The sequence below is a fragment of the Hippoglossus stenolepis genome, chromosome 15, assembly GCF_022539355.2.
Source record: "Hippoglossus stenolepis isolate QCI-W04-F060 chromosome 15, HSTE1.2, whole genome shotgun sequence".
Taxonomy (NCBI): Eukaryota; Metazoa; Chordata; class Actinopteri; order Pleuronectiformes; family Pleuronectidae; genus Hippoglossus; species Hippoglossus stenolepis.
This window is the reverse complement of record NC_061497.1, coordinates 837,901-864,364: the sequence shown is the minus strand read 5'-3', so window position 1 is coordinate 864,364 and position 26,464 is coordinate 837,901. Positions and strand designations below refer to the sequence as shown.

Genomic DNA, 26,464 nt, shown 5'->3' with positions numbered 1-26,464 from the left:
ATGTTCACAGGAATGTGTAATTCCAAGTAAATGAAAGAGCTCGAGGCTGATGGTTGTTTTAGTGGGTTTAACAGTACATTTACAGTAATGTTCAGTGTGGGTGCTCTCATCACCCCAGCAGGCAGCGGCACTGGGTGAAAACACTCCACAGTGGAGAGCTAATGTGCACATAAATCCATAGTACACTAGCAATGAGTTCAAAGGAGATTGATTATTGGATTTACATCCATTAAGTGGCTAAAACACAACATCACATGTGCTCTGTGTCTGCCTGACATGTAGGTAAGAATAGTATGTGAGCCATAGCAACTTTATAAAGTAAATCTGGATTGTGTGCACTGAACTTTGAATCACGGAGCTTGAACTTAAGGTTTTGCGAAAGAGGTTGATCCCAGTCGTGCTCTGAGATATGGTTTCTGCTACAACTTTCTCTTCAACATAGTCAAACTTTTCTAAAAACAGACGACAAATCAACTGATAAATACAAGAGACGGTGACTTACAGTGTGTGATATCAGGAGGCCCATAGGGATCTGATAGGTAGACATTGGTGGGCTTTCCCACCTTTAGGTAGACCACATCCGACGTGTTCTTCAAAATGGTCACAGCCTCTTCATGAGACACTTCCTCCAGACTGTAATTGTTCACCTGTCCAGACAACGAGAAGTCTCTGTGTGTTTAGTTAGTCGCTTTAAACGCTGCCCCGTGATCCCTTCCTGCTCACTTCAGCCTAGCTGCTCCCTGCCTCCAGGGGACTGGATTATGACAGATGGTGAGAACACGACAGTAGGAAGGTAATTAAATTAAGTGCTGGTCAAGACGGATGCCCTCCTCAAGAGGAAGCTTGCTGTTAAAGTACTGAGCCGCTAGGTTTCTACATTGTTGCTGTCATTTAGTTTGAATGTTTACAGCCGCAAACACACTAACAAGTTAATGTCCCATAAAAAGTATTACTTTATTCATGGGATTACCATTAGTCTCAATGGTATCAGTCTGTATAATTGAATAATTTGTCTTGACAGGATACAGATTAGATCAGTGTCCTTGAATTTTTCATTCAACTCTCATATTTGAATTCTCAGAACATGAGTGTGTCTTTCCATATCATATCTCTTCAACAATGTCACTTACACATATTGCAGTGGCAAGGAAAACAATGTGAGCTCTTTGGAATAACATGGATTAATGCAATATGTAATAAAACATGATTTGATCTTCTTCAGACAAGACCAACAAGAAATTATAATCATTCAAGTCTTTACTAGAGCTGTGTGTTCTCCACAATCACTTTAATCTCAGTTTGATCAGTTCACAAAACATTTTCCCAGAGTTGTGGAGAGTTAAGGTGCGCTTTAGTAAACTTCATGCTTCGGTTTGTTTTGGTAATCAGCAGTTTCCTCCATGATATTGAGCTATGGAGTCATGAACAGAGATGTTATCAAGCTCCAGTGAGTCCTGTAAGCCTGTTACTCTTTTTACTCTCATTGATCATTCTGTGTTGAGCCTCCATTTACTGTAGTTCTTATTGTGTTTGTTAGGGTTATTCAAGAACAATACAATGGTGTATGTGATTACAGTAGATTGTTTGTTCATAATCGTCACCAAGGTGAAGACCTAAGGAGGATCTTGATTTTAAGAGAAATTATATTGTATCTACCATAAGATGTGTAATTGCACTTTTTCTTGCCACTGTGGTATGACATGTCATAATCTTATATGAGATTCAACTTTATGTACATTTGTTGTGTAGTTTATGTAACTGGAAACAACCTGTGTATCAAAACCATCTTCCAAAGGCTAAGAATGGGACTCATGTGACATTGCCAGCATACCAGGTACCCACCATTAACAATCTGTCTCCAACTTGTAGCCGCCCATCCTTCTGTGCTGCCCCACCTTCAATGATTTTGGTGACATATATGCTGTTGTCACCAGGGATGTGCTGGTTTCCAACTCCACCTGCAATACTGAAGCCAAGCCCTGTGTGTGTGTTTGTGTACATAAAAGCAGCTGGTTAGTGTCTGGGTTAGGTGTCTGATAGACATTAGGCATGAGGCAAAAACACATTCACAAGAGGACATGCATCATGACATACCAGCATATGGATCCACATATCTTTTATAATTAGACTGTTTTTATGTAAATATGTTTACCACCTGCTGTAGTGCTTTCTTTGTGTTTTGAAGAGGCTTTAAATGTGATCTAAGAATGTTTAGTTGTGATTGATATGAATTACTTCCCTCACAGGTAACTTTCATTAGCAGTAATAGCTTCCCTTGCAACATTGTGTGAGCATCAATGTGTGTGTGTGTGTGTGTGTATGTGTGTGTTTGATCACACCTTTTGGTCCTTTGATGAGTTTGATCTCAATGATGGTCTCTAACATTGGCCTCCGGCGCCGTACATATAGTCGGACAATAGAACCTGCAACCTTCAGGGCCTCTACTGCCTTACTGTGAGAAACCTCAGACACGTCTGTATCATTCACCCGCAGGATGCAGTCGTTTACTCTGGAAAAGAAACAGGGGGGAATTGGGTTGATCATGATAATTCAAAATAAAGATCAAGGCTGCACTCACATTTCATACTTTAAAAACTGACAGCATGTTAAAGTGTGATGGGAGTGTGTGCAAGGCAGATGTACAGCAGCATTAGAAAACATTTTGAGAATCAAACTCTTACATATTTAGTTGTAGATCAAAAATAGTAAAATCTTCAGCTTTGATTAAATCACACAATATTCATTTTACCACAATTAAGATGAAAGATTTTGACAAAACCATGAAAAATGTATTATTATCTAGAAAGCAACTTAGAAACACACAAATACGGAATGGATTGAATTAAACAAGTCACAACTTTTGTGGAAACAACTAACATGCTCTCAGTCAAGAGAGAGTTCACACACACACAAACACACACAGTCACATCTGTAGCCAGATGTGACTGTGTGTGCTTGTTGGCAGTAGATCATGGTGACCCATGTGTCTCGACACCGCTTTTGGATTGCAGCCAACATTGTGCATATTAAAGACTTATGTCTGTGATAAGTGACAACGTGGGTTAGACTGTGAGTGGGTGTGTGCATGTGGGTGGGCACACAAGTGTGTGATAATCAGAGTCAGCAAGCGGCTCAGTTTGAAATCCCATGAGGCGTCGACCAAAACATTCATGCCCTGGGACTCAAGGACACAAGTCTCCTGGGGGTGCTCACAGCAACAGCTGTGACCCAATGGGCACACACACACACACACACACACACACACACACACACACACACACACACACACACACACACACACACACACACACACACACACACACACACACACACACACACACACACACACACACACACACACACACACACACACGTAAATGATGTTCTCCCTTTGCCTCTCGCCCTGTCACTCTTCATCCAGCTCCTTCGCTGCATCATCATGTTTTGTACCAGTAACCTTCAGACAGTACCAATATAGCAAGGTATTTATGTAGCTTTTTTCCTATCTTTATTCAAGAGCGTGGTCTTTCAGTTTGAGCGCATGACTTGTTGAATTTATGTTCAGATTGTGTATTACTTTTCATCAAAACCCTGCCCTTGCACTCAAATAGCCCCAAAAAGCTCCATAGGTATTATAAAAATGACTGTAGCCAGACAATACATCTCCACTTTATCCCGCTGTACAAACATGAGTCCACACCCACATCCTGGTGCAGGCATCTTGCACTGGAGTCAATTCGGGTCTAGTCGTGATGTGGCGCTGCTGCATCAAGGTCCTGCCAATATACTTGACCAGCAAATCATGAGTCAGTCTTAATAGTAAATCATGATGTCTCAACTAATTAAACTCAGCAGAAACATCAACACTTAAACAGACTGTACAACATTGATATATATATAGTTGTATCTTCAAAGTAGTGTCGGTCCACTACATTGAAGTAAAAAAAAAGATTGGCCAACAACATTGTTTCTGATCACAATCATGAATGTAGATTGTTACCATCTGACCAGAGATACAATGTTCCAAGATTTAATAAGGTGAGATTAAAAAACTCCTTTGAGCACCAGTCAATCCTAAAATGAAATATGGAACTTAATCCCAGACCAAATGTACGTTAAATTGCCTTGAGCATTATTTTCTTTGTTTTATAATGTTAAATGTTTGTAGCATTGTCTTTTGTGTTAACTTTTTGTGATATTGATGTTATGTTAAATGTTTTTGTTTCCTGTCTTGATTTATGTTGCCTGCGATGTTATTAAAGGAGCTGCTGTATGATACTAAATAGATTTCAAATGCGTTCTGACAATAAAGTATCATCATCATCATCATCATTTCTACTAATTCCAGAGATCTCTGTCTGCCTGTTGAACGCATTTCTAAAGAACCGTTCATGTGTATTGTTAAGGACACAAGGAAGTGCAGTGTCAGATTTAGTATAATTTGGACACCCGATACATTCAATACTAATAAACTTAAAGTTGTACCCTGCAGCATATTATCAAATTGTACAGTTAACTAGTGCAGTGCCCATTGTAAACCTGCCAGTTTGGAATGGGCCGTTTGCTTGGCCTGTGGTAAAACTCTGGAGCTACTTCAGAATTATTTCTTGTCGTTAGTGATTCCTCCTCAAACAGCTCTACAATAAACTGTCACTTTGTAATTGTTAGTCTGCTGGAGGTTGTGAGTATTATATTTACAGTCTGTATTGCAGAGTGAAGTTAGATAACTTTAGGTTCATCCAACCCGGTTTCTGCAATTAAGATTTTATTGTCACTGTTTTTCATAAAATGAAACTGAATTTTCTTTATTAGTATTCACGTATGTAGCTTATATGTAGGTTTGAATCATTAGCTTTTTTGCACATTGCATTGGGGGGGGCATTTCAGTCTGTTTAGCAATCAACACAATCTTCAGACGCAAGTAAACAACTTAGAACAAATAAAGCTCTGTAATTCAGCTCTTTATAAAAATTGCAGCAACCAAACAAACGTTGTGCCTTTACTTTGAAGACAAATTGCCAAACAGGAAGTGATTATATGCATGTTGTTGCCATGACAGAGGGCAACACCTGCGATACCCTGACTGTTTAATACATTTTTTATGAAAATTTGACGTATGGTGTGTAAATAGCACCAAACTCGGAACTGCACTTTTACATTACATTTCATTCAGCTGACGCTTTTATCCAAAGAGACTTACAATAAGTCCATCCAACCATAAGGGTACAAACCCAGAACAACAAGAATCAAGAAAGTACAATTTGGTTAAAAAAAGCCAAACTACAAGCACTTCCCTTAGCCACCACAATACACATGCCAAATATGAAGCCGATAAGATGAACGGTTCACGATATATGCATTCCACAGACAAATGGACAGATAGACAGTTTGTGGAATTAATAGGTAGATGTTTAAATAACCACTGAATTGACAATAACCAATGATAATAACAATAATTATTACAATAATAATAGTAGCTCTTGTGAGAAAGGTCTCAACTGAGAAACAACAAATGCAAACAAATTAGTAGAATTTGTATCATGAATGATTTTATGGTGCTTAAAATGGTGGAGCTATTGTGGGTTTGAGCAGCCTCCATGAGGAACACTTATAATGCTGCAAGCAGTCCCTTAAGCCAGGCCAGTGCATTAAGTATGCTTAGTGCTCTGCTACAGTGTCCCACAGCAGTGACAGGAAGTGTGTCTGGCTTATTTAATGATAGAGAAAAACAAATCCCCATCAGGCCTCCTTCCTCACGGAGATTAGACCTCCACTCCATCCATAATGCATTAAGTCTCACTGCCCACCTCAGAGTGGGTGACCATCAATTAGGTTAACGGTTACTTATGCCCAGCCTGTTTCTCCTGTGAGCTGCTCGGGACTGATGCTGTGCACGCATATGACTGTATAACTTTAGCCTCTGTGATCTGACAGCAACTTGGACTTGATAACTTTAAGATAACTTGAAAGTTGAAACAAAAGGTATGTAGAGCTGAAACCATGAGCAGTGATTGACTGAGAACTGAACTTGTGTGATTGCAGTTATGTAAAGTAACATGTACAGGCTCTATTGATGGACATAACTGTCATGCTGTGAGTGTTTCTGCATTGTTATAGTCTTGGTATAATTTTGTTTAAACAATTAGATTAGCCACATTGAAGGTGACAGGTGCTGTTTCTCAATTTGCAAATTTCATGAATTCCCTTTTCTTTAATGCATTAAATTCTCAAATAACCCAGGTGGTGCATTCAAAACAATAAGTTGAGTGTGAAACAAAGACATTTCCAATCCTCACAGCTTGCTGTCTTGGTTGCATAAAAAAAGAAAAGGGAAGGGACCACCAACCTACCTTTAAAGAAGTGACGTCCCTAATTACATCACAGATAGGGCACACAAAAGTAAGGAACACTTTTATGTTAATTTAAGTGAGCAACGCAGCCGCAAGATATTTTGGTGAGTGACAATTACAGCCATATGTCGAGTGAGGTCACAATGGCCATGTTTGATTTGGGAAAACAATACTGCTGCAGCTTTTAGTTATGACTGGGTACATAAAGTTAAGTATCTGATTTGAGACACAAACCCAGTTAGAATTCTTAATATTTTATTTTTAATGACTTTTAAGTCTTTTTAAGTTATCTATCTAGTTTGTAATTACCCTTGAATGAACTGATTCCAGCAGTATGAGCCACTGCTGACCAATCAGAGCTCACTTTCACCAAATGATCACTGAACATGGAAAGTTCCCTCGCAGTGAGAGCATCTTGAACATTTTGAACATTTTTGCACTGCCTGAAGCATATGTATGATTATTTTGTACTTGGTTGTTAAGGGTTTATTCTGCTGCATATTTAGTTGTCAGTTATCATGAATACTGCTGCATTTCTAAACTTTTTAAGCTATTCATAATTTTGTTGACATTCATTTATGTACTGTTCTGACATGAATTGCTATGTTATGTTGAATTGTGTTGTGTTGTACTGTACATGTGTTGCTACCGTGGCAAGATATTTATTTCTTAATAAACAAAACGCAGGATTCATTATGAATAGTGATACACAAGGATAACATATCAGATGTACACAGGCCATTTCATATTCTCATGCTGCTTGTTGGACAACAGTAAAACTGCTCTGGAAACACAGCAGGTGTAGATGCGGTACAATACTTCACCGTCTCATACACATTTGCATTACACCAGAAATGTTCTAAGAAAACTGTTATCAGTCAAGCTGTGACTCTCCAGTTTCACACTTGGGGTTAAAGTGTTTATGTTTATTATTAACAGGCCATGATCCCAGGTGTCAGCTATAAAATGTGTTTTCCCTAGAGTCAGCGTTTACTCCAGTTATGTAATGAATGAGCTCAGGTTGTGCAGTGTTGCCTCCTTAACAAACTACTGTAGCAAATGATGTGATGGACTGGATCCATACCCTCAGTACATTAGGCTGTTACACAAATAAAACTGAAGCACAAGACTTGAGTTAAACAAAGCAAACGTTTCTGAATGTCCGATATGCTCAGCAAAACCAAATTGTACCAAATTATCAAACCTTGTGCAAATAATGGACATCTGTGTAGCTGGCTCCACATGTGGCCAGGATATGGATACAACTATTCATTTGTGCATTAAGAAATTACATATGAATGCATGGGCCGATTATGTCAGCATCACATTAACCGCCAACTGACTCTAATGTGGCTTCATTCATTTGTGCACAGATTTTGCACATTTGTACAAACAACCCTGGGAGGGCACTGTGTAGGGCACATACCTCTGCAAATGATGCCCAGTAATGTGGCTGCATTTCTTTCTTTGACATTTATTACTAGAGCTGCTGTATTTGTGGTCCTCCAGAGCTGCTTTAGTGACAAAAGCTTAGTAAATCAAGACACACATCAATAATGACTCTAAGGTCGTTTATGGTTGTGTGCTAAACAGAAAAGCTGCACCCCCTCTACTGAATCCTCTAACATGCTAGCATGCCTAACAAGCACTTATTTCAGTCTTTACATGATGATGATTGAATAGAGTTAGCACTTCGTACTTTGTCTCTCCTCTCGTACCGAAGTGTTGGTATTGTTCGCTTTGATTAAAACTCCCGAATGAGTAAATGTTCATTGAAATGAGATTATATCAGTTGAGGCTTGTGTAATATTCCATGGCAATTAATGTAAATGCTAAAGTAGTTACAAAAGAAGAACTTATCACTTGTTAATAAAGATGAAATGAGCTTGCAGGAGTAAACACAGGGAATAAACAGCCAGGTCTCCAGATGAAGGCTGTGGGTATGTTCATTACAAACAAATAAAGGCTTTTATAATGGTTTTATAATAATTTATAATAATTACAGGAAATGTTTGTATAAACTTTAAAAAGGGAGGCGAGCAGAAAACAAAACTAACCTGACCTATGATCAGTTATAATTATAAAACAGAGGGAATTAGACATAAAGTCCTGCTTCATATAAATGATCTGCAGTTGAAATAAAGGGGCTGAAATCTGGTGTGAGGTATCAGTGGAAACTTTTTCTATATGATGCAAAACTTTGTGAACAGCTTGTGGTTGTTTGAGGTAAAGGACAATGAGAGTCATTATAATTGTGCAAGAAAGGGATTTTTTTGTTGTCCTAAATCTATTTAAAAATTCTCTCAAAAAAAACAAAACCCAATGACGTTGTTGAATTTAATGCTGTTTCTCAAAAATCTTTTTTCCAGTTTGGTCTGAAAACCTGTCGTCTCTTAACACCTGTAAAGGACTGACCTCAAGCGCCCATCCTCTGCTGCAGCACCTCCAGGGATGATCTTAGTGATGAAGATACCAGGGTCATCACCGACGTGTGGGTTATCTGTTCCTCCAGCGATGCTGAAGCCCAACCCTGAGTTACCCTGTAACCATGGAAAGCAGTGAGTGACAAAGAGGTCAGCGCAGCCAGAACTTATTGTATGTAGTGTCCCTAATGGCCAACGTATCAACGGAAACATGGACAGTTGAACCTACATCAGTGTGATAAAAGATACCTAAAATGACAGAAACCATTTTCCAGATCTTTCCCATCCATTAACATGGTGAAGGCAAAATGTATGAACTGCACTGCAGCCAGCCAACGGGTGTCAACTGAAATGCTTTGGCTTCACTTTTGGGGAACTCTCATTAATCTTTATATACATATGTATTTGATTCCTTCTGTTGTGATTTCACTACACTCATTGTTTGCTCCTGTTACACTGTAATATACCTTTACCTTCATTTACAACCATCCCTGTCAAGCGACACTATTCTGTCTATATCCCCACATCACTGTCAGATGAGCTCCTTCATTAATTTTAAAGTGTTGATTAGAAGCGATTCTAAACTAGATGTCATATGTATTCAAAAAATATTCATAATGTTACAATACTTTTTACGTATAAGATATCATCCTTGAAATGACCATGTTTAGGCTTGTTGTCCTTTATCAGGTAGGTTGGCTGACATGTCCTAGAGTCGACCTGCTGCAGCTTTTAGTTTACGGGTTATTGTGATATTAGCTACATTAAATATCAGCATCTCATTTATCTATAGTTTTCTAATTTCTAGAAAGAATCTTATTTGACAGTACTGTGCCAACAACTATAAAATGTCCTCACGGCCATGCATGTATGCATTCAACAGACAGGGCTTTTCATTTTTAATCTGTTGAAAAGCACAAGTAATAATTTCTTTAACAGTAAATCAAATATCGTAACTTAATGCTTAAGGTCACAGCTCTCAGTATGATTATACAGTGGTCAGAGGCTTTAAGTCTTCAGCTTGCCATTAAGAAATGACCATGGCGTTCTACTTAGCCAGTCACAACCTCTCTCCTGAGGTAACCTGGCTCTTTATTATTATTATTGTGACTTTGCTAAGAAATATTACATTTAGACGTGTCGGCTCTGCAAATACAATCCCCTGGAAGCCCAATCACAAAATGAAAGCCGAGCTTTGATTAAGTTGTTTGCTGATGGGAGCAGCAGCTTCTCTTGATTGCAAAATCTACTGAGCGTGCCTGCAGGCCCTTGCTGCCTGGAATGCTGAATATAAAAATGTCCAGCTCTCCAGGGTGACACAGGAACCGGACAGTGCTTCTCACCATCCTCTGATGGCAGATGATTAACATGGAGTTCATGGACTACGGATGGAGGCTGCACTGCTGTTTGAATCTTAGCTCCAGTGCAGGCTTTGCTGTTGGTCTGGCTTTTTCTCTGCTCCTCATTGTATAGAGGTGATCCAAACTCCACTCTGCTCCTTTCTGTGCCCACTGAGCTGGTTCTTCCATCTCAGTGACTTGGAGATTCATTTGCAAGCTCACCTGCCACATCTGCTTTAGCCCGCAAACCACTAAAGGGTAGTGAAGGATAAAATTGTTTTGTGCCATGTCAAATATCGGAATGAAGTCATTTTCAAGTCAAATCACTTTCCAACCACATCGAGATGGGGAGCTGCAAAATTAGACTTCAGAATTACTGCATGTATAAGCCATATTAAAGCTCGCTGTCATTCAATTTCTTAGGAGCAATAAGCTTTTTCAGGTCAGGAGGCGAACAGTTTAGTCTTATAGGTATGCAGTTTAATACTTGTCATTGCATTGATAGGGTGGAAAACTGAGCTAGTCTGGGAATGTAAAAGTGCTTCATTCCACATTCATTTTAGACTTGAGCTCAGATATATACACAGCTCAGAGAGGCACGCGCTGGGGGCAGACCTTTGGTGAAGCAGAAGGAAAGTTCCCTCTATCACATCTCTGCAGTTTATTTGAAAGCCTCCAGGAAACGTTTTTACTTGACCGCAGGCACGTTCTCATAGATTTTTCTGAGGTCAAACACAGCTGCCGGATCTGAAATACTCACCCGCTCCAGAGTGATTTCCTCAAACTCATATTCAATTTCTGTGCCGTTGACCTTAGGAAACAAAAATAGAAAAGATTAAGCAGAGAAAGTCACTCAATTTCTGTAGTCCTTCAAATGTTGCTTTTAAATGAAAATAGCTGCCGGTGCTGTTGAAATATGTTAAATTATTTTTATAAAGGATGATGTTCAGTTGCTCTAAGGCCAACTCCACATACTTAAATTGAAGTGACAGGTGCTTTCTGTTTTAAAAAGATCCCTCCTCAAGGGAAACAATTTAAGGTGATAGTCAATTAAAGTTGTTCTCATTCTGTATTTCACAGAGATGATTAATTACCATCTTGTGCTTCCGTCATTATGCATTTACGCAGGTAAAGCACATAAGCATATGATGCTGCTATTCAGATTCCCAGTTTAGCATCAGATATTATCATCAGAACTGCATATCATCACGGAAGCAATCAAGACCCAAGGACTAAATTAGCCACAGCAGGAACAGTGCAGACAAGTTTATCGGATGCTACTTTTGATAAGTTTATGTCCAAGCTCTGCCACATCAAACTTTTCAATAAGAAATGTTGTCTGGCAGGAAAGAAACAGTCACTGGAGGATGCAGGTGCTCTCCTGTCTTCAGTTCTTTACAAATCAGAAAAGTGTCTTTAGCTGTTAACATTACTGCCAACTGTGACAGTTTCTCATCGATTCCAATCTGTTTTTGGGGAAGTATTTGTTATTAACTCAGCTTCTGGATGGCACCAAAGCTCCATTTATTTGTTTTGATGTAAAATACTGTGAAAAGTGTTTGATATGAAGGTCTAGAAAATCTTGTGCTGGTATTTTATTCATGACAAACATCAATAATTGAGCACTGCGACCTCATTTGTTTTTTTGAAATAAGTTACACGATGATCTCACCTCATTCACAATATTGGAGCATGAAGGACCGATTCTGTGTGCTTGAAGTATGGATCTTTAACAAAAAAAACTAATTGGCACATAAAAAGGCACAAAGATTCAAACTCACGTAAGGAACTGACTCCAAAGTGTCTGTGTTGACGATTATTGGGGCAGGGCTGGCCTGTAAGAGAGATAGAGAGAAGGAGGAGGAAAGAGTGAGACCCACCACTGTCCTACTTTCAGGGTTACAAGCTCGTGGATCTCTGTATCATCAACAATTTAACACACTTGCATTTGCTGGATGGCACCATGAATACTCCTTTCTCATGCATAGTGCTCTGATAGAGTGAGTATCGCTGAATGGGTTTAACAAGAGAGGGAGATGAGAACATGGGTAGTAAATGAATGGATGTGGTTAGTTGATATTGTTCAGATGTGTAAATCTGTAACCTTACTAATAGCAAAGATACTGCACAAGCATGGCAATTGCAAGTTCAGATTCCCACAGGGCTGCAGCTTGTGTAGCCTGGAAATCTTCACCAATGGTCACATTCAAAACCTTAGGTTCAAGGTGTCTTTCCTCTGCACCTGTCATGGCTCAGCTGTGGTGCTCTATAGTGTATTGAAGGTTTGACCTCCAGTCAGGTAATAATATTGCTGTCATAAATTGTGCAGTATGAAATAAAACCAATGTCACACAGCACACACACAAAATGTGCTGGCCTGTCAAAAATGAGCAGATGGTTAAAGGCAGGAATCTCAAGAGACGGACTCTTGGCCACAGTATGAATGGACATTAGATTAACTGTTCAGTTAACAGAATGTAAACAATGAGCCCAATGTATGAGACTCACTTTAAAAATGATGCTCAAGATCCAGGTAGAGATTTTTGTGAAATTTGTCCACACAAGATGAATAAATCTCAAACATTCAAGGGCAATAACAAAAGAAAGGCCCAATCATTCTTCTTTGCACAATTAGAATAAACAAGAATGCAATGCATGTCATGCAGTATCGTGTACATGTGTGTGTGTGTGTGCATACGTGCATGTAAAAGAGGCTCATATGTGGCCATATGAGCCTCTTCCTCGCTCTCTCTCACACACACACACACACACACACTCAGTCTCTACTATTGTGACATCTCAGAGAGCCTCATAGACTGTGTACTTGCTGTGCATCTGACTGACATGCTGCTTGGTCATCAGTCCAGTGACAACAAGCTAAGTGTCATTGGCCAGAGACTCAGCCTGTCCACTAGTGTCTCCATCACCACGTTCATACGGCTTAGACCACTAGGTGCAGAGCAACATACACTGTAGGATTGGCTCGTTCTTTATTTACTCACACGCAGTTAATAAACTAGCGATCTTCTATAAATTGTGAGACCCTTGTTTGATAAATTAGCCATGTTTATACACAGTTGTGATATCAGTCATGCTTCTACTTCTCTAATGCTGCTCAGACTGAGCACCTTTGGCTTAATTTCAATGATCCACCGGACAATCAATCAATTGTACTAATTAACTGTTGTCTTTGTCAATATTTATGTTAATTAACTAAGCTTAAAACTTTAAAATGTGTAACAATTCACACACAATTTTAAACAAATAAAACCAATTGTATTATTTCCGTTATCCGCAAGGTTTGTGAGTATCTGCCCACGTGTTACCGTTTCACAATTACTGTCCTGACGTACAGTTTTGGTCTGAAGTTTACATGCATTTATTATGGACACGAATTCCATGGCAATATTTGATTTCATTTACTTCTTTTAGCTGTTCATACATCTTTAATAGAAAATATGGAATAAGTTTATTTTTTTACCAACACATCACAGCACAACAATTTAGCATATAGGGTCAAACATGTAAATATAATATTTGGTTGAATGTTCTTATGAAGTTGCACCTTGACCAGATCACTAAGTTTCAGTTCCAGAACTGAAGAGGCCTCTTGGTGAGGTGAAAGGTCTTCAACATAAGCAAGTCCAGTTGCCTACGTACACCTGTACAACTTCTGAAGATAGAAGAATTTATCTTTTTATCAACTAAAAAAAAGCACCGTTCAAATTGCCGATTCACCTTAGTAATGAGCGACTACCATAAAAGATGTAGACAAACCCAAATAAGAGCAACAAAAAACAAAACAACAAAATCAGTTGAGCACACACCTCCACCAAGGCCCAACAGTCCCCTTAAACTAAATCAAGTTGCACCAACTTGCACACATGCACATTCAAAATGTGAAAAGATACCCTTTCTGTGATCCTGATCTGCACCAGAATTAAATGGGTTCTCCCCTGACCTATTCCGCATCCTTCCACCAAGTTTCATAGTAATCCATTCTGTAGTTTTTGTGCTGCTAACTAACAGCGAACAAACAAACGCTGATGAAAATGTAGCATCCTGTGTTCTACCATCCTGCCATGGAGCTGAAGTCAACCTGTGACGCTCTGGAGTATTTTAGCATGCACATAGTTCTGGTTCTCAATAGCGAGTCGAGGCAATATATACTTGCATATTATTATATCACCCGAATGTGATGCCAGTATATAAATTAGCTTCTGTTTGTTGTTTCTTGAAGAGGAAGACGGGCTGTGAGTTGTGCCTTTCAGTTTGTGCAGCAGTTAGAGCGCGGAAGGAAATGTGCAAATATATGTGGTTTACACATTAAGACACTGAATGTAAGTCCTCCACTCACCAGCACCAGATCAAAAAAATCCTGAATCCACCTGATTATCTGAATCTTCTTCATTGGGTTCTTATTTAGGTCATTCCCCTCCCATCCACAAATGTAATGGATATCAGTTGAGTTCTTTTTAAGTACTAACAAACAAACACAGATTGGCCAAGAACTCCTTGGCCGAGGTAATTTCCAATCCACCACAACGGAATTCACAGGCCACACCATTAAAACAAGTGCAACTGAAAAATGTCAATGATTACTCAGATTGAGGAACTTTACCAGTGTCTCCAGCAAGAATCATCCAATCATTTCAAAGGTTAATTAAAAAAAATGATCCTCATTTTCAAGTCAAATGAATAGTGGAGATCACTCAAGTAATTCCATTAACATTTTGTCATGCTTTATCTGATTCTATCCAAATGAGCCCAAGTATTTTTGAAAATTAAGAGAATACAAAGTGGATCTCAATCAGATTCTGGGTTATTTTACACACTTTTCAGTGGACATGAACAAACACAGAGTGTATGTGTATGTGTCTTTAAATCTACCCCTGTGTGTTTTTTTCCCTGAATTGTCACAGGTCTGGTGATGTATCTGTTAACATTATGCTCTATTTCTATTTGGTTATGAATTCTATGTATTAATGTGGCCCATTTAAATAAGTGAGTCTGAATTGTGTGTGATTCTGAACATCACAGACTCAGACAGACTGTGATTTTAACAAAGGGAGAAATATTAGAGTTTTCTGACTCTGCAGAGCCGCAAAGTCAGACACTGGCAGAAGGACCGTGGTGTTGTGAGAGGAATGATAAGAGGGATTAAGATGTCTTTGGCTTGCTGTGCACGGACACTAATCATATGAATGACTTCATGGCTATTCTCAGAGAGAGCAGACAGAACTCAATTGTGACTCCAAACAACACAACATGACGACATGGGCAGCCTGCAGTGTATGCCTTTTACTGTCATTTACTGCCAACATTCTAAATAATCACTCATTTAACTTAAGCAGCACAAATGTTTGTTCAAACCCTAGCATATAGCCTCCTATCACATACAGTACATCCACTCATAGCCACTGATCTGTAATGCTTCTCACATCACGTCACAGAGAGAGAAACAAACAGACTCTTGTACAGCAAATTTACTTTTATTATGCAGGGGAGCAGGCAGCTCAAAATAATGTGATTGTAGGTCAATGGGTCTGTCATTAATCTTATTTCCATCGCTGGATGCTCTCTGGGGACCATGGGATGTCAGCTCCCAAGCAGCAGGTCAACAGTGTGGTATGGCATGCCAACATTGTGAGCTGTACCGCAGTGATAACAGGTAGGCTTCAATATACTACCGCATAGTGGGAAGATGGAAGAAGTATAGTAATTCATATATAAATAAATAACTTGGATACTGCTGCCTACCACAATCAGACCTCATGTGTGCACACACAGACCCCCAAGAGGTAGTGGCTACTCAACTGAGCACATAAATGGCATGCATAACTGCACTTAGGCCCATGTCTCTTCTTGTTCATGCTCACTAACATCACCACGTGATCAACTGCTCCCAGCAGCACATCAAGCCAGTGGTCCAGCAACATTACAACACCGTGCATGAGAAGTTAACAGTCTTTCACACAACTATTGACTATACCAGTGATTAGGCAAGAGATGTTAACGGTGTCATGGTAGACCATTGTAGAATTTCTGACAGTATCACAGTTTAACATTTCAATTAACAAATAAAACCAGTTTGTTAACTCTACGTATTGTTGAGCTACTGTTTGTTTTGTGTGTCTGCAGACTCTATCCACCCACACACAATAACACAAGTTCAATCTCCCAACCAATATATATATATATCAATTCTGTCATAATCTCCTTAAGACTTGTTTGTATTTATATAATTTGTGCATGAGGATATTGCACAATAATTGTAACATTATTTCAGTGTGTATTTGTACACATCTTTCGCATGATACTATGCTAATATTGATTATTATAACTATTATAATTGTGGTCACTATTATCATCATATTCAATTTTCACAACATTATTGTCGCATTCAATTACAATATTGAATTATTACTTAAATTTCTGTCAGTACAGAAGAAAACAAGTTCAGTGATATAGAGTCAACATAAAGGCTGAGTGCAGAGTGAGACAGCTTTTTGATGCTTTCAGACCAGATGCTCTTCTACATGTTGACTCACATTCACCACCGTATTTTGTCTGTTTGCAGGGAGCTACAACTGTGTGTTTTATCTTTTCTTATTTTCTTCTTTTACTCTGATATTGTAATGAAGAGAAGACAAGTGACATTCATAAGCCAACTGGATGATGAAGAAGGCGTAAAGCATTATTCGTACGATGAAAAGCTGCTGAAAGCAACTGCAACATTGGACACTTTAGATGTTACAGAGTGAGTTGGTTGTCCTTCTTCAGCATTCTTGTGCCCGGGTTGAGTTTTGCTCAATAATTCAGCAGCACCTCTATGTGTAGTGGCTCATGAAAACAGGGAAGTGTATCAATAATTCACTGGCGTCTCGTGTAAAAATAGTCAACAACACAACGTGGGATGTGTAGAGTAAGGGAGGAAAGATTGAGGAGTGTGACAGCTAAGCTCGAGAAGCGAGGGGATGTAAAATGTGACTGAAACTATATTCCAAGTGAAAAGTCACTGGTCCATATTTCTGGCTAGCAGAGATAACATTGATGGATTCCTCAGGGCCGAATTAGAAACAATGGATCATCAGTTATCCATTCAAATGTGGCAAGAGGAAGTAATAACGAAGAAAAATAACATTTGCGGCAGGCTTTAACAAGTGAATTGAGAACAGGTTATTTTACAGAGTATTGTTACTACTGCATACAGTCTGAAATATGTTTGCTTTAGTATTATAATGTATTTTCCCTCAATCTCCTCTTGTCTTTACACGGGACCTGTGATCCAGCTTATTCTCATTGTCCAGCTTTCAGTATTTCATAGAGAACAGGTAATGCTGTGTGCTGCCCCTGTGCAATTTCCCTGCCTTGCATTTCCATCTGTTACATGATGGATGGCCTCCCATTACACACCACTGGCCTTGCCTGAGGCAATTTCATTCGCGCTATAGTTGCACAAACACCACACACCCCGGCAATTAAATACAGTCATGATTTACTTTGTGGTACAACAGTTTTTAAACAATACGTATATTTCCTGAAGGAGAACACCCACTGATCAGTCACTCAGCTGCTGTTAACTCTCCAGTTTCATCTCATCTGGAAACACTAGCTCAGATAATAACAAGCAGCCAAGCTTTTAGTCAATTTTACAGATTTACAGCAAAAGACTCACGGACACACACAGACGTTAACAAAGGGTAAAACACCTCCATACAATGATCTAGAATATAATGTCAGTAATGAGGGGATTTCTGCTCATTGAGCCTTTAAGTGAGACACAAATCATGTAAAGAAGCACTTTGTCACCATGGCTACCTTTAAAGCCAGAATAATATATAAAAAATAAAAACATATCGGAAGAGCCAATATCTAATGTCGGCTTTAGTTCCCTTATCACTTGTATGCATCCATTTTGTGAAAATAGGTTTGAAGAGACCTATGTTGTGCAAAAATACATATTTCTCACAGTCCATGTTTATTTGGTTGGTATTTTTACAGCAAATTAAAGGGATCATTGCTAGTTAATACAACTAAATAGAGCTTGATCAATTTGCATGTAACACATATCACAGCTCATATCTGTGTCATCATATGTATGTCAGCAGCTAAGTAACAAGAACGTGTATTATAGAATGAATGAATTGATTACTTGATAAAGAATGATAAATAAATCTGAAATACTGAAGTCAGTATGTGCCTCTATACAACACTATTTCTGAATTCTGCATTTATTCACAACCATCTTTAATACGTCACTTACTTTGCAGATTATGTTTTCACATAATCAAACTATAAAACAGCTGCTGTTTTCCAAAAACTGCATTTAGAAAAGCTATTGTTGGGTTTTCATGACAAGGTGAATCACGTTGCCTATTGTCAATCAGTAAGAGACAAAGCCAAGCAGATATGTAACCGTCAGTTAATGATGTAGTAAGTTTGCTCATTTCATACTGTACTTCAAGAAAAGGACAATTGCTCGCTGAGCAAATCATTAAATGGCAAAAGGAAAAACATACCAGGACAATGCCTGTATTTCTTGCCACACCCATATTTTTCCCCAGGACTTGAGAATCTAGCATCTTCGTCTCAACATATGATTCTGCTCTAGTGAGCAGATGCAGATTACAAGCTCTGATTACTGATGCATGACGGACTCAGTTCACCCAGTCCCCCTTGAAATCAATTTTATCAATGCTATCAAATTACCAGATCCACCCAATATTCAGAAATTACTGGGCGTGTAGATGATGAATACGAACTAAACTAACTTGTGATTGTAATGTCACCTTGTGCTTTGATCTGAGGATGCTTTCCCCCATCCTTGTGTTTAAAGGGCAGTTTCTTGTGTTTGGCACAAAGTGAGGAGAAGGGTTGCAAAAGCTGCCGTGTTTCAAATTTTACTATTACAGGTTTTATTATTGACTGTTTTTATGTTTCATGACTCTCTGAGTTGTTTCCTTTGGAAAGAAGAAGTTGTCATATGTTTTTATTTCACTGGCATTTTGTCCATACCCTGTATTCCTCTTGACTAAATCATGTGAAATTAAATATTAGCTCATGATCAGATGCACATGTTAAGTACTTTTATATCTGTGATAGAATGAAGCAACATTGATGTACTACTTCAATCGAGACGCACATGTAACTAACAAAACACTTTTCTTGACAGAGAAATCTGTTCCAAAATGGCATTAACACTGAAGCAGCTTGTCAGGACATGACAAGACATCAGGCAACTCCATACTATGGACGCCTTTTCTTTAAGTTATTAAAGAAGGAAATAAATTAGGCCATTACGGGGGTTATCAATTTAATAAAACATTTCTATATCCCCTTAACAAGCCCAATCAGGAAGGTCTGGAAACTTCCAGATCCCCCCCACAACTTTGGGCAGATGCACACAATGTGTGATTTATGTCTATTTTAGTGTTTTTTTTAACTTAGGCTAGACAGGTTGAAATGATTTTACAGACAGACCCTCTGAAGATATAGGTCTGTACTACAACTAACAAAATGATGTATAATAACAACATTTGTTTCCTTCATCAAACAGCAAAGAAACTAAATCTATATCACAATTTTCCATCATTCGCAGACTTCAGCTCTGTCCAACATTGGTCCTCACGGTCATGGCTGCTGATGTCCTCTGAAAATAGCATAGATTTACCTGATAAGGCTCCTGCCAGCTTTGGACACAGCCACACTCAGAGGGCCACAGGTCACAGCTCCCCCCCTTGGCTCTGACTGCCGCCAAGCGGCTTGGACTCCTGGAGGACATGCTGTCTAAATGCCAGGCCGCCATGCGACCTCCCTTTCGAGGAAGGGTGGCACCGCCAGGGATGGATCCGTAATGGTACCGCTGGCATGGCTGATGCTGATGGCGATGGCTGGGGTGCTGATGATGCCAGCTAAAGGAACATGGCTCCTCTCCACAGTCCCCCCTTCCATCAAGGTCCGCAAAGCAACTCTGCTGCTTGTTCAGGTAAAGAGTCATGCTGCCGCCACGCTGCTGCCACGCAACACTAACCTCTGCTTACTTAAACACTTCCTCTTTTGCCTCTTCTGTTGGTGAACTGGTACAGTCGCTAAACACAAGACACGGTCCTGCCTGATGTATGAGTGGCTCACTCTGGCAAAAGGAATGATGAATGAACCAACGGGCTGGCTGGCTGCTGTAGCTGTACAGGCTACAGAGGGGTGTGTGTGTGTGTGTTTGTGTGTGTGTGTCAGAGCTTCTGGAGTGGGAGAATGATAAATGAGAGGGAAAGAGGGAGGGAGAGAGAGAAAGGGGAGGGGGTAAGGGGGAAGAGAGATAGAGAGGGATAGAGGGAGATACAGGATGAGAATGAAATTGAGTGCAAGGGAGAGAAAGAGGAGAGCTGAGTGAGAGAGGACTTGGGGTATGAGGTAAAGGAGGGGGATGAATAAGAGCATGATGGGAAGGAGAGAGGCAGATAAGAACAGCAGGAGATGAGAGAGAGAGAGAGAGAGAGAGAGAGAGAGAGAGAGAAAGACAGAGTGAGAGAGCGGGAGAAATTAGTGTGTTGGCTGCCAGCCCTCTGTCAATAAATGACTCAACTGGCAGTGCTACTTGACAGCATCCGCAACTCCAAGCAGAAACAAGGGATGTGATGCTGCTGGGAATTGAAGGCAATGGGAGCTTGAACTACAAACCCCTGGACTGATACTGCAGGACTGGCTGAATTTGAGAGGTCAAACACAAGAAGCTAAATAAATCTCTGCTTGAGTATTCAGACATCTGATTTTTTTAAATAACGCTTAGCAACCCCTCTAAAAAAGTGAATTTCCTATACTGACAATTTAATCTCTGATTTAAAATGTATAATATTTGAGGTTTAAATAAATACAGTATACACAAATAAAAAGAAACGACTTCTAACAGTGAATATTAACAAAGTTTTCGAAAGAACACAATGGGGTCAATGCAATATCAGCAACCTCCTAAAAGACGTGGCTGCAGGCCTTATGTTGTGGGGGTTTTCTGTCAGGCTGTTCCATTCACACACACATTCATACAATGCATCTATGTGCACTGTATGAATGTGCTCAGCCATCAGGGGCACGACCTCCCCAGGTCAAAGGTCAAAGGTCGCTCTAACATTTCAAAGCATATTTTGTCCATAATTCTCAAGAATGAATTTGTTAATTCTGAGACATTTTCAGAAAAATGTCTATTAGGATAAAATGTTGAAGTAATGTCAACCTATATTCAAAAGGTCAAAGGTGAACTTCACTGAGACATCATAATTATCTACAAACACTTTCCGGGTCATTATTCAACATCAGAAATAGAAGCAGAGATTGTGACCATATTGGTTGGTTGAAGCAAACAGCTGTAAGGCAGGAGTTCTAGTTGTTTACACCACAGTATTTCTTTACTTTCTTTCAAAAACTTCCTAAACACAAAAACAAATAGGAAGAGGGTAAAAGTTCAATGACTGCCACAAGCCACTAGCCCGCACAGTGATCCAAACCTTCGATAACCCAGTCTCACAGCTGAGGAGCACAGCAAACAAAAAGCACGTGAGGCGTTGAAATTACAGGAAGCATGCTAATTCAATTTGATCACAAAGTGCATTTCTTGACTTCCACGTCACCCACTTCCTCAGTCAGATGAAATCAGGGTCAGAGGGACGCAAATGCTGCTAAAACATCCAGCTGCTTTAGCATCAACATCATCTGTGATGTGAGAAAGGGAAATAATCTGTATGCCTCACAGCACCTGAAATACACAAATATACTCTGTTTATTCTGAATCTTCAATTGGAGATGATGTCACCAACCATTAGGGGTTTAGCTCCAGAGAGATACCTAGTTTTTCTACACCACGCATTGCTACCGTCACATGGTCTGTTACGTGATGCTTGAGTATGTGTGGGTGTTATCATTACCCATTCCATCTACCAGAGGCGACAGCCACAAAACAGTCAGTGATGAAGAATAATACCTCATCAGAGCCGACTGAGGCAGTGAACAGCATGCCCTCAGAGAGAGAGCATCAGTGGGCAGCCTGAGTGAGTGTGTGTGTGTCACACTGTTATGAAAGATGGAGAGTGTGTGGGCAGCAGGGGGCATGATCGGATGGATGGTTGGTTAGTCAGAAAACAATGCACAAATCAACAAACACGGACCTCTCAGCGCAGTCGCCCTTTCTGACATCCCTCCTTCACCCTGTGTATTGTCAGGTTTGCCTATGTGTCTAATTTCATTATGTTGTGAAGTTGCTGCATTGCTGGGCTCTTCACAGTCCCATTTGTTGAAGAAGACAGTCAGCATTAACTCACAGGATACAATATGACCATTAGATTGTCAGATCAACATGATAAGAAATGGAAGAAACATACATCGCAGATCCAGGGCCGCGGCTGTGGCTGTGGCTGTGGCCACATCATGGATTAGGATCTGTGGATCACGTATCAGAGGTCGTAATGGTGGATCCAGTATGGCGGATTCTGTATCGTGCTGGCTGATCGTGATAATAAAGGCAGATCCTTTATCGTGTTGGCATCAGATAATGGTGGTGGACCACGATCGAGGTGGCAGCTGATGATGGATCCTAATGGCGGCAGTGGACAATGACTGTGGACTATAGTGGCATCCGATCTTGATGGTGGATCATGATCTTGCTGGCTGCTGACCATAGACTATGATTGCAGCAGGACTGCTCGATACATAGTATTTCTCCTCAGACACTTGACCATTAATGACATTAATCCACCAATTCACTGACCTTCAGTTATGCTTCAAAATGTTTACCGTTCTTTTTACCCTGTTTTTTAGTAGTTTTTCCTTACTCTTGTTGAGGGTTAAGGGCAGAGGATGTCACACCTTGTTAAAGCCCTATGAGACAAATTGTGATTTGTGAATATGGACTATACAAATAAAATTTGATTGATTGATTGATTGATTTTTGTGGGGCTGAAAAGGCTAAATGTGTTACATGGTATTTATTGACATTTATTAACAACATGTATGTCCCGAAACACCATTAAAACCTGACACCAGTAACCAGTTTGTGATATAGAGGAGTAAAATCCAACTCACTTCTAGTGGGATTTAATCATTTCACTTTGATTTCCTGGCAATCGAAAATTATTCCCTGTATCCCCATGAATGTAAACCAGGTGAAAAGACTGTTGTCTGAGAGATAACCTGCTTTTCAAGCTGTTATACTTATACTTAGTGCCAGTGCTGGATACTGTAAAGGAGTAACAGTGCTTCCCACTCAGCTGGAGACTAAAACTAAAATATGAAGCTAATGATATCACGTGCTGAATTTATTCCTCAGAAACAGAGTATGGTGTTGGAGGCTGGTTTGATATTACGATACAGGACGTTTGATGACTTGTGCATTTCCCCTCAAGTTGTAGTGTGTTTCTATTTATAGCTAGTGAAAAAATTCATAGGGTAATTTTTTATTACAAAGCTACTTACTAAGTGTAAAGTTTATATGTCAGTGTGTAGTTGGGCAAGATAATTACATTTCCATGTTTAGATCTATTTCTTTCATTAAGTCTTATTATCTTCTACTGCAGTCTTAACTGTCTAGGCCTTTCTTCATCAGTACGAATCTGCACAAGTGATTAATGGTCTGTATTTAAAAAGCACTTTACAGGACAGTTCTTTGCCATTCACACACACATTTATACATCAGCACTTTATCTATGAGAACAGCACAGCCAACAGTGAGAATTTGGGGTTCAGTATCTTGCCCAAAAACACTTGGGCATGTGGAAGGGAGAAGACTGGGATCAAACCGCTGACCTTCTGGTTAGAGGATGATCCGCAGCGGTCCACAAGGCAAGGTAACAATGAGGTAACTTAAGTCCACAACTGCAGTGTAGGATAGTTAGATAGCAGATACCATAGCAACCCAGGTTGATCGAGAGAACGATATTGATAACAAAGAAAGGTCAACAACTATGAGCTGTTAGAGGAGAGGAAAGTAAGCAGGAGGCTACTGAGGGAAAACAAAAAGGAACCATTTGAAAAATGACAGGACGACACATTATTGCTCTTGTTTCCTGTGTTGTGGGGCCGGAAGAAAAGCTGCTGTAAATTAACTTTATACTATGTGGTTAAATGTGCTGCAATATAATTTTCTGCTGCCACTAAAGCTTTTCATTGTGTGAATTATTAGGAGATTGTATCACTGTCCCTTTCAGGAAAGGCTATTGTCCCTCTCCCTCTGCGTATGATAAAATACTGCAGCAGATTTCACCTGCTTTTCTCCGACAATTTCAGACAGCTGCATCTACTAAAGTGGTCAGTCAGGTTTAATGGCTATTTATTCAAATTGTCAGACTCATCTCAGATTTTTTTGCCTGTTACATATTACATTCTACACACAGATGCATTACAAATGAGCTGCAGACCCTAGTAAATGTCCCCCTAGTGTCTAACTGACAGTAATCCTTTCGCCTTAGGGCTTCCACAGAATTAATCTTTAGTAAGAGCTGAGCTCTGTTTGTATCATCTAAATAACACAAGACAGAGACAGCCACGTGTAACACACAACACAAACCACACAAAAAAACCAGCCCTCCATACAACAGACATATTGTAAACATCAGACAAAATGTGGGCTGTTTCCTTTGCTCCTCAGACTGAAACCTCATTACTCATATCTGGGCTGTGGTCTGCATCTCTCAAAGAAGATTTGATTACACTAATTGACGCAGTCCTCGACAACAAAAGGCACTGTGTTGTCTCTGATCTACTGCCCTCACCCTGTTTGGCCATGAATCTTAACTGAATCTGGCAGCAGAGAGTATTTGGAATAGACATGATTTCTTTTCTCATGATGGTCGACACCTTAACATAGGTTCCTACTGGTGGTTGGTTCTTTACTGAAAACTATGACTAAATATCAATATACTTTTATTCATTACAAAGACAAGATGATGACGCACTGCCTTTTAACAAAAAACACAACTATATATTAACATGAAATATTGTTGATGGAAAAAAGTTAAAATGTAGCTTTAAAAATGAAACTTTATTTTAATGGCAAAAAAAAGAATACACCGGTGAAGACTAATGAGGTTTTTCATTAGATAAGGACAAGACAAAAATGTATGTGTTATAAGTTTGGCTAAAATTACGTAAATATTATTTGATTTGGTTGGACTGAAGAAAATGTTCATTAAAACCAGACAAAATGTTTCCAACTAAAAGAGTTATAGTTAATCAGTGATTCTTAACACCTTAAGAAATTATGCAGTATTTAAACATTTCAATTGATTACTGAGTCTATCAACTCCGATCCAAAAATCATAACAGATCCACATTAATAGATTTTATCTCAATCAATGAAAGTAATAAAATTGAGTAGTTATATTTGAAGGAAACACAATATGGAACTGCTGTCAAAAGAAATCTAAGTGTTTTGAACTGATCCTTGTCATAGTGGCATTCATTCTACCTCTGAGATCCCTAATGCTGAAATTGTTGTATTAGATTATTTCTAATGGTTAAACATGCACCTTTCAAAAAGCTTGTGAGGCGGAATGCTCAGCTATACTGTTTAAAACCAAAAACAAAGCATGGTCTCTTGTTAGATGCTGAGGGACCCATCCAACTTTCAGGCATTCCTTTAGACAAAAAAAATGCACAGCTTATATAAGGACAGCGAAATGAAATCTGTTTGACATTATTTACCATTCACATGTCAGTTAATTCTATGAGAGCGTGTTCTCTGACAAGAAAGCAGCGTGCTTATAACCTTGAACTGACTGAATTTTTCTTCTTCACATTTATTTTGCTGCTGCTGGTCATTTATTCATTGAAAAAACCATGTCTGTCAGTTAACATTACAACCAGATGCTGCTTATGCATAACAAACCATTCATGCCAGGAAATCTACTCAGACAAAATAGATCCTTTCTCTTTAACGTTTTGCACAATTTTTTCACTGAGCAAATAACACACGTATTTAATCTTTGCGTTTCAACAGGTATAATTCCTCGTATCTGGAAGTCTGCTCATATGGTTCCTTTGTACAAAGGGGGACACACGACACCGATCACAATAATTATCAGACAAGATCCAAACTTCCCTTTCTGCCAGAATCCTGAAATCACTGGTGAATAACCAATCCCAAATATTTCTCTAAAAATATATGAACCCTTACCATCCACATTGTCGTCCTTCCTGTTATATCAGTTGGACATGATATTGTTTCCTGTGCAACAAAAGGAAGTTCTGTGCTTCCGTTTTCATTGACAAATTGTCAAAAACATTCAATACTGTAGATCATTGTCTGCTTATTAAGTCTTATTAATTTGTCTAAGCTGGAAACATCCAATCAGAGTATTTATCATTA

General features: G+C 39.3%; 1 protein-coding gene across 31 annotated transcripts in view; it reads right to left on the bottom strand.

Moving 5' to 3' along the window:
- The window catches only part of dlg2 (discs, large homolog 2 (Drosophila)), a 188,152-nt gene that overhangs the window by 35,975 nt on the left and 125,713 nt on the right, over positions 1–26,464 (bottom strand). For 30 of the 31 annotated variants that reach the window (XM_035178251.2, XM_035178246.2, XM_035178244.2 and 27 more), the window contains 6 exons: positions 11,895–11,948; positions 10,874–10,924; positions 8,766–8,890; positions 2,340–2,509; positions 1,843–1,979; positions 503–647 (listed from right to left, as the gene is read on the bottom strand). In XM_035178251.2, the coding sequence (XP_035034142.1) occupies positions 503–647; positions 1,843–1,979; positions 2,340–2,509; positions 8,766–8,890; positions 10,874–10,924; positions 11,895–11,948 (682 nt within the window). Of the gene's footprint in view, positions 1–502; positions 648–1,842; positions 1,980–2,339; positions 2,510–8,765; positions 8,891–10,873; positions 10,925–11,894; positions 11,949–19,786; positions 20,253–26,464 lie in introns of those variants that run through there. The other variant, XM_035178275.2, reaches the window with a different exon arrangement.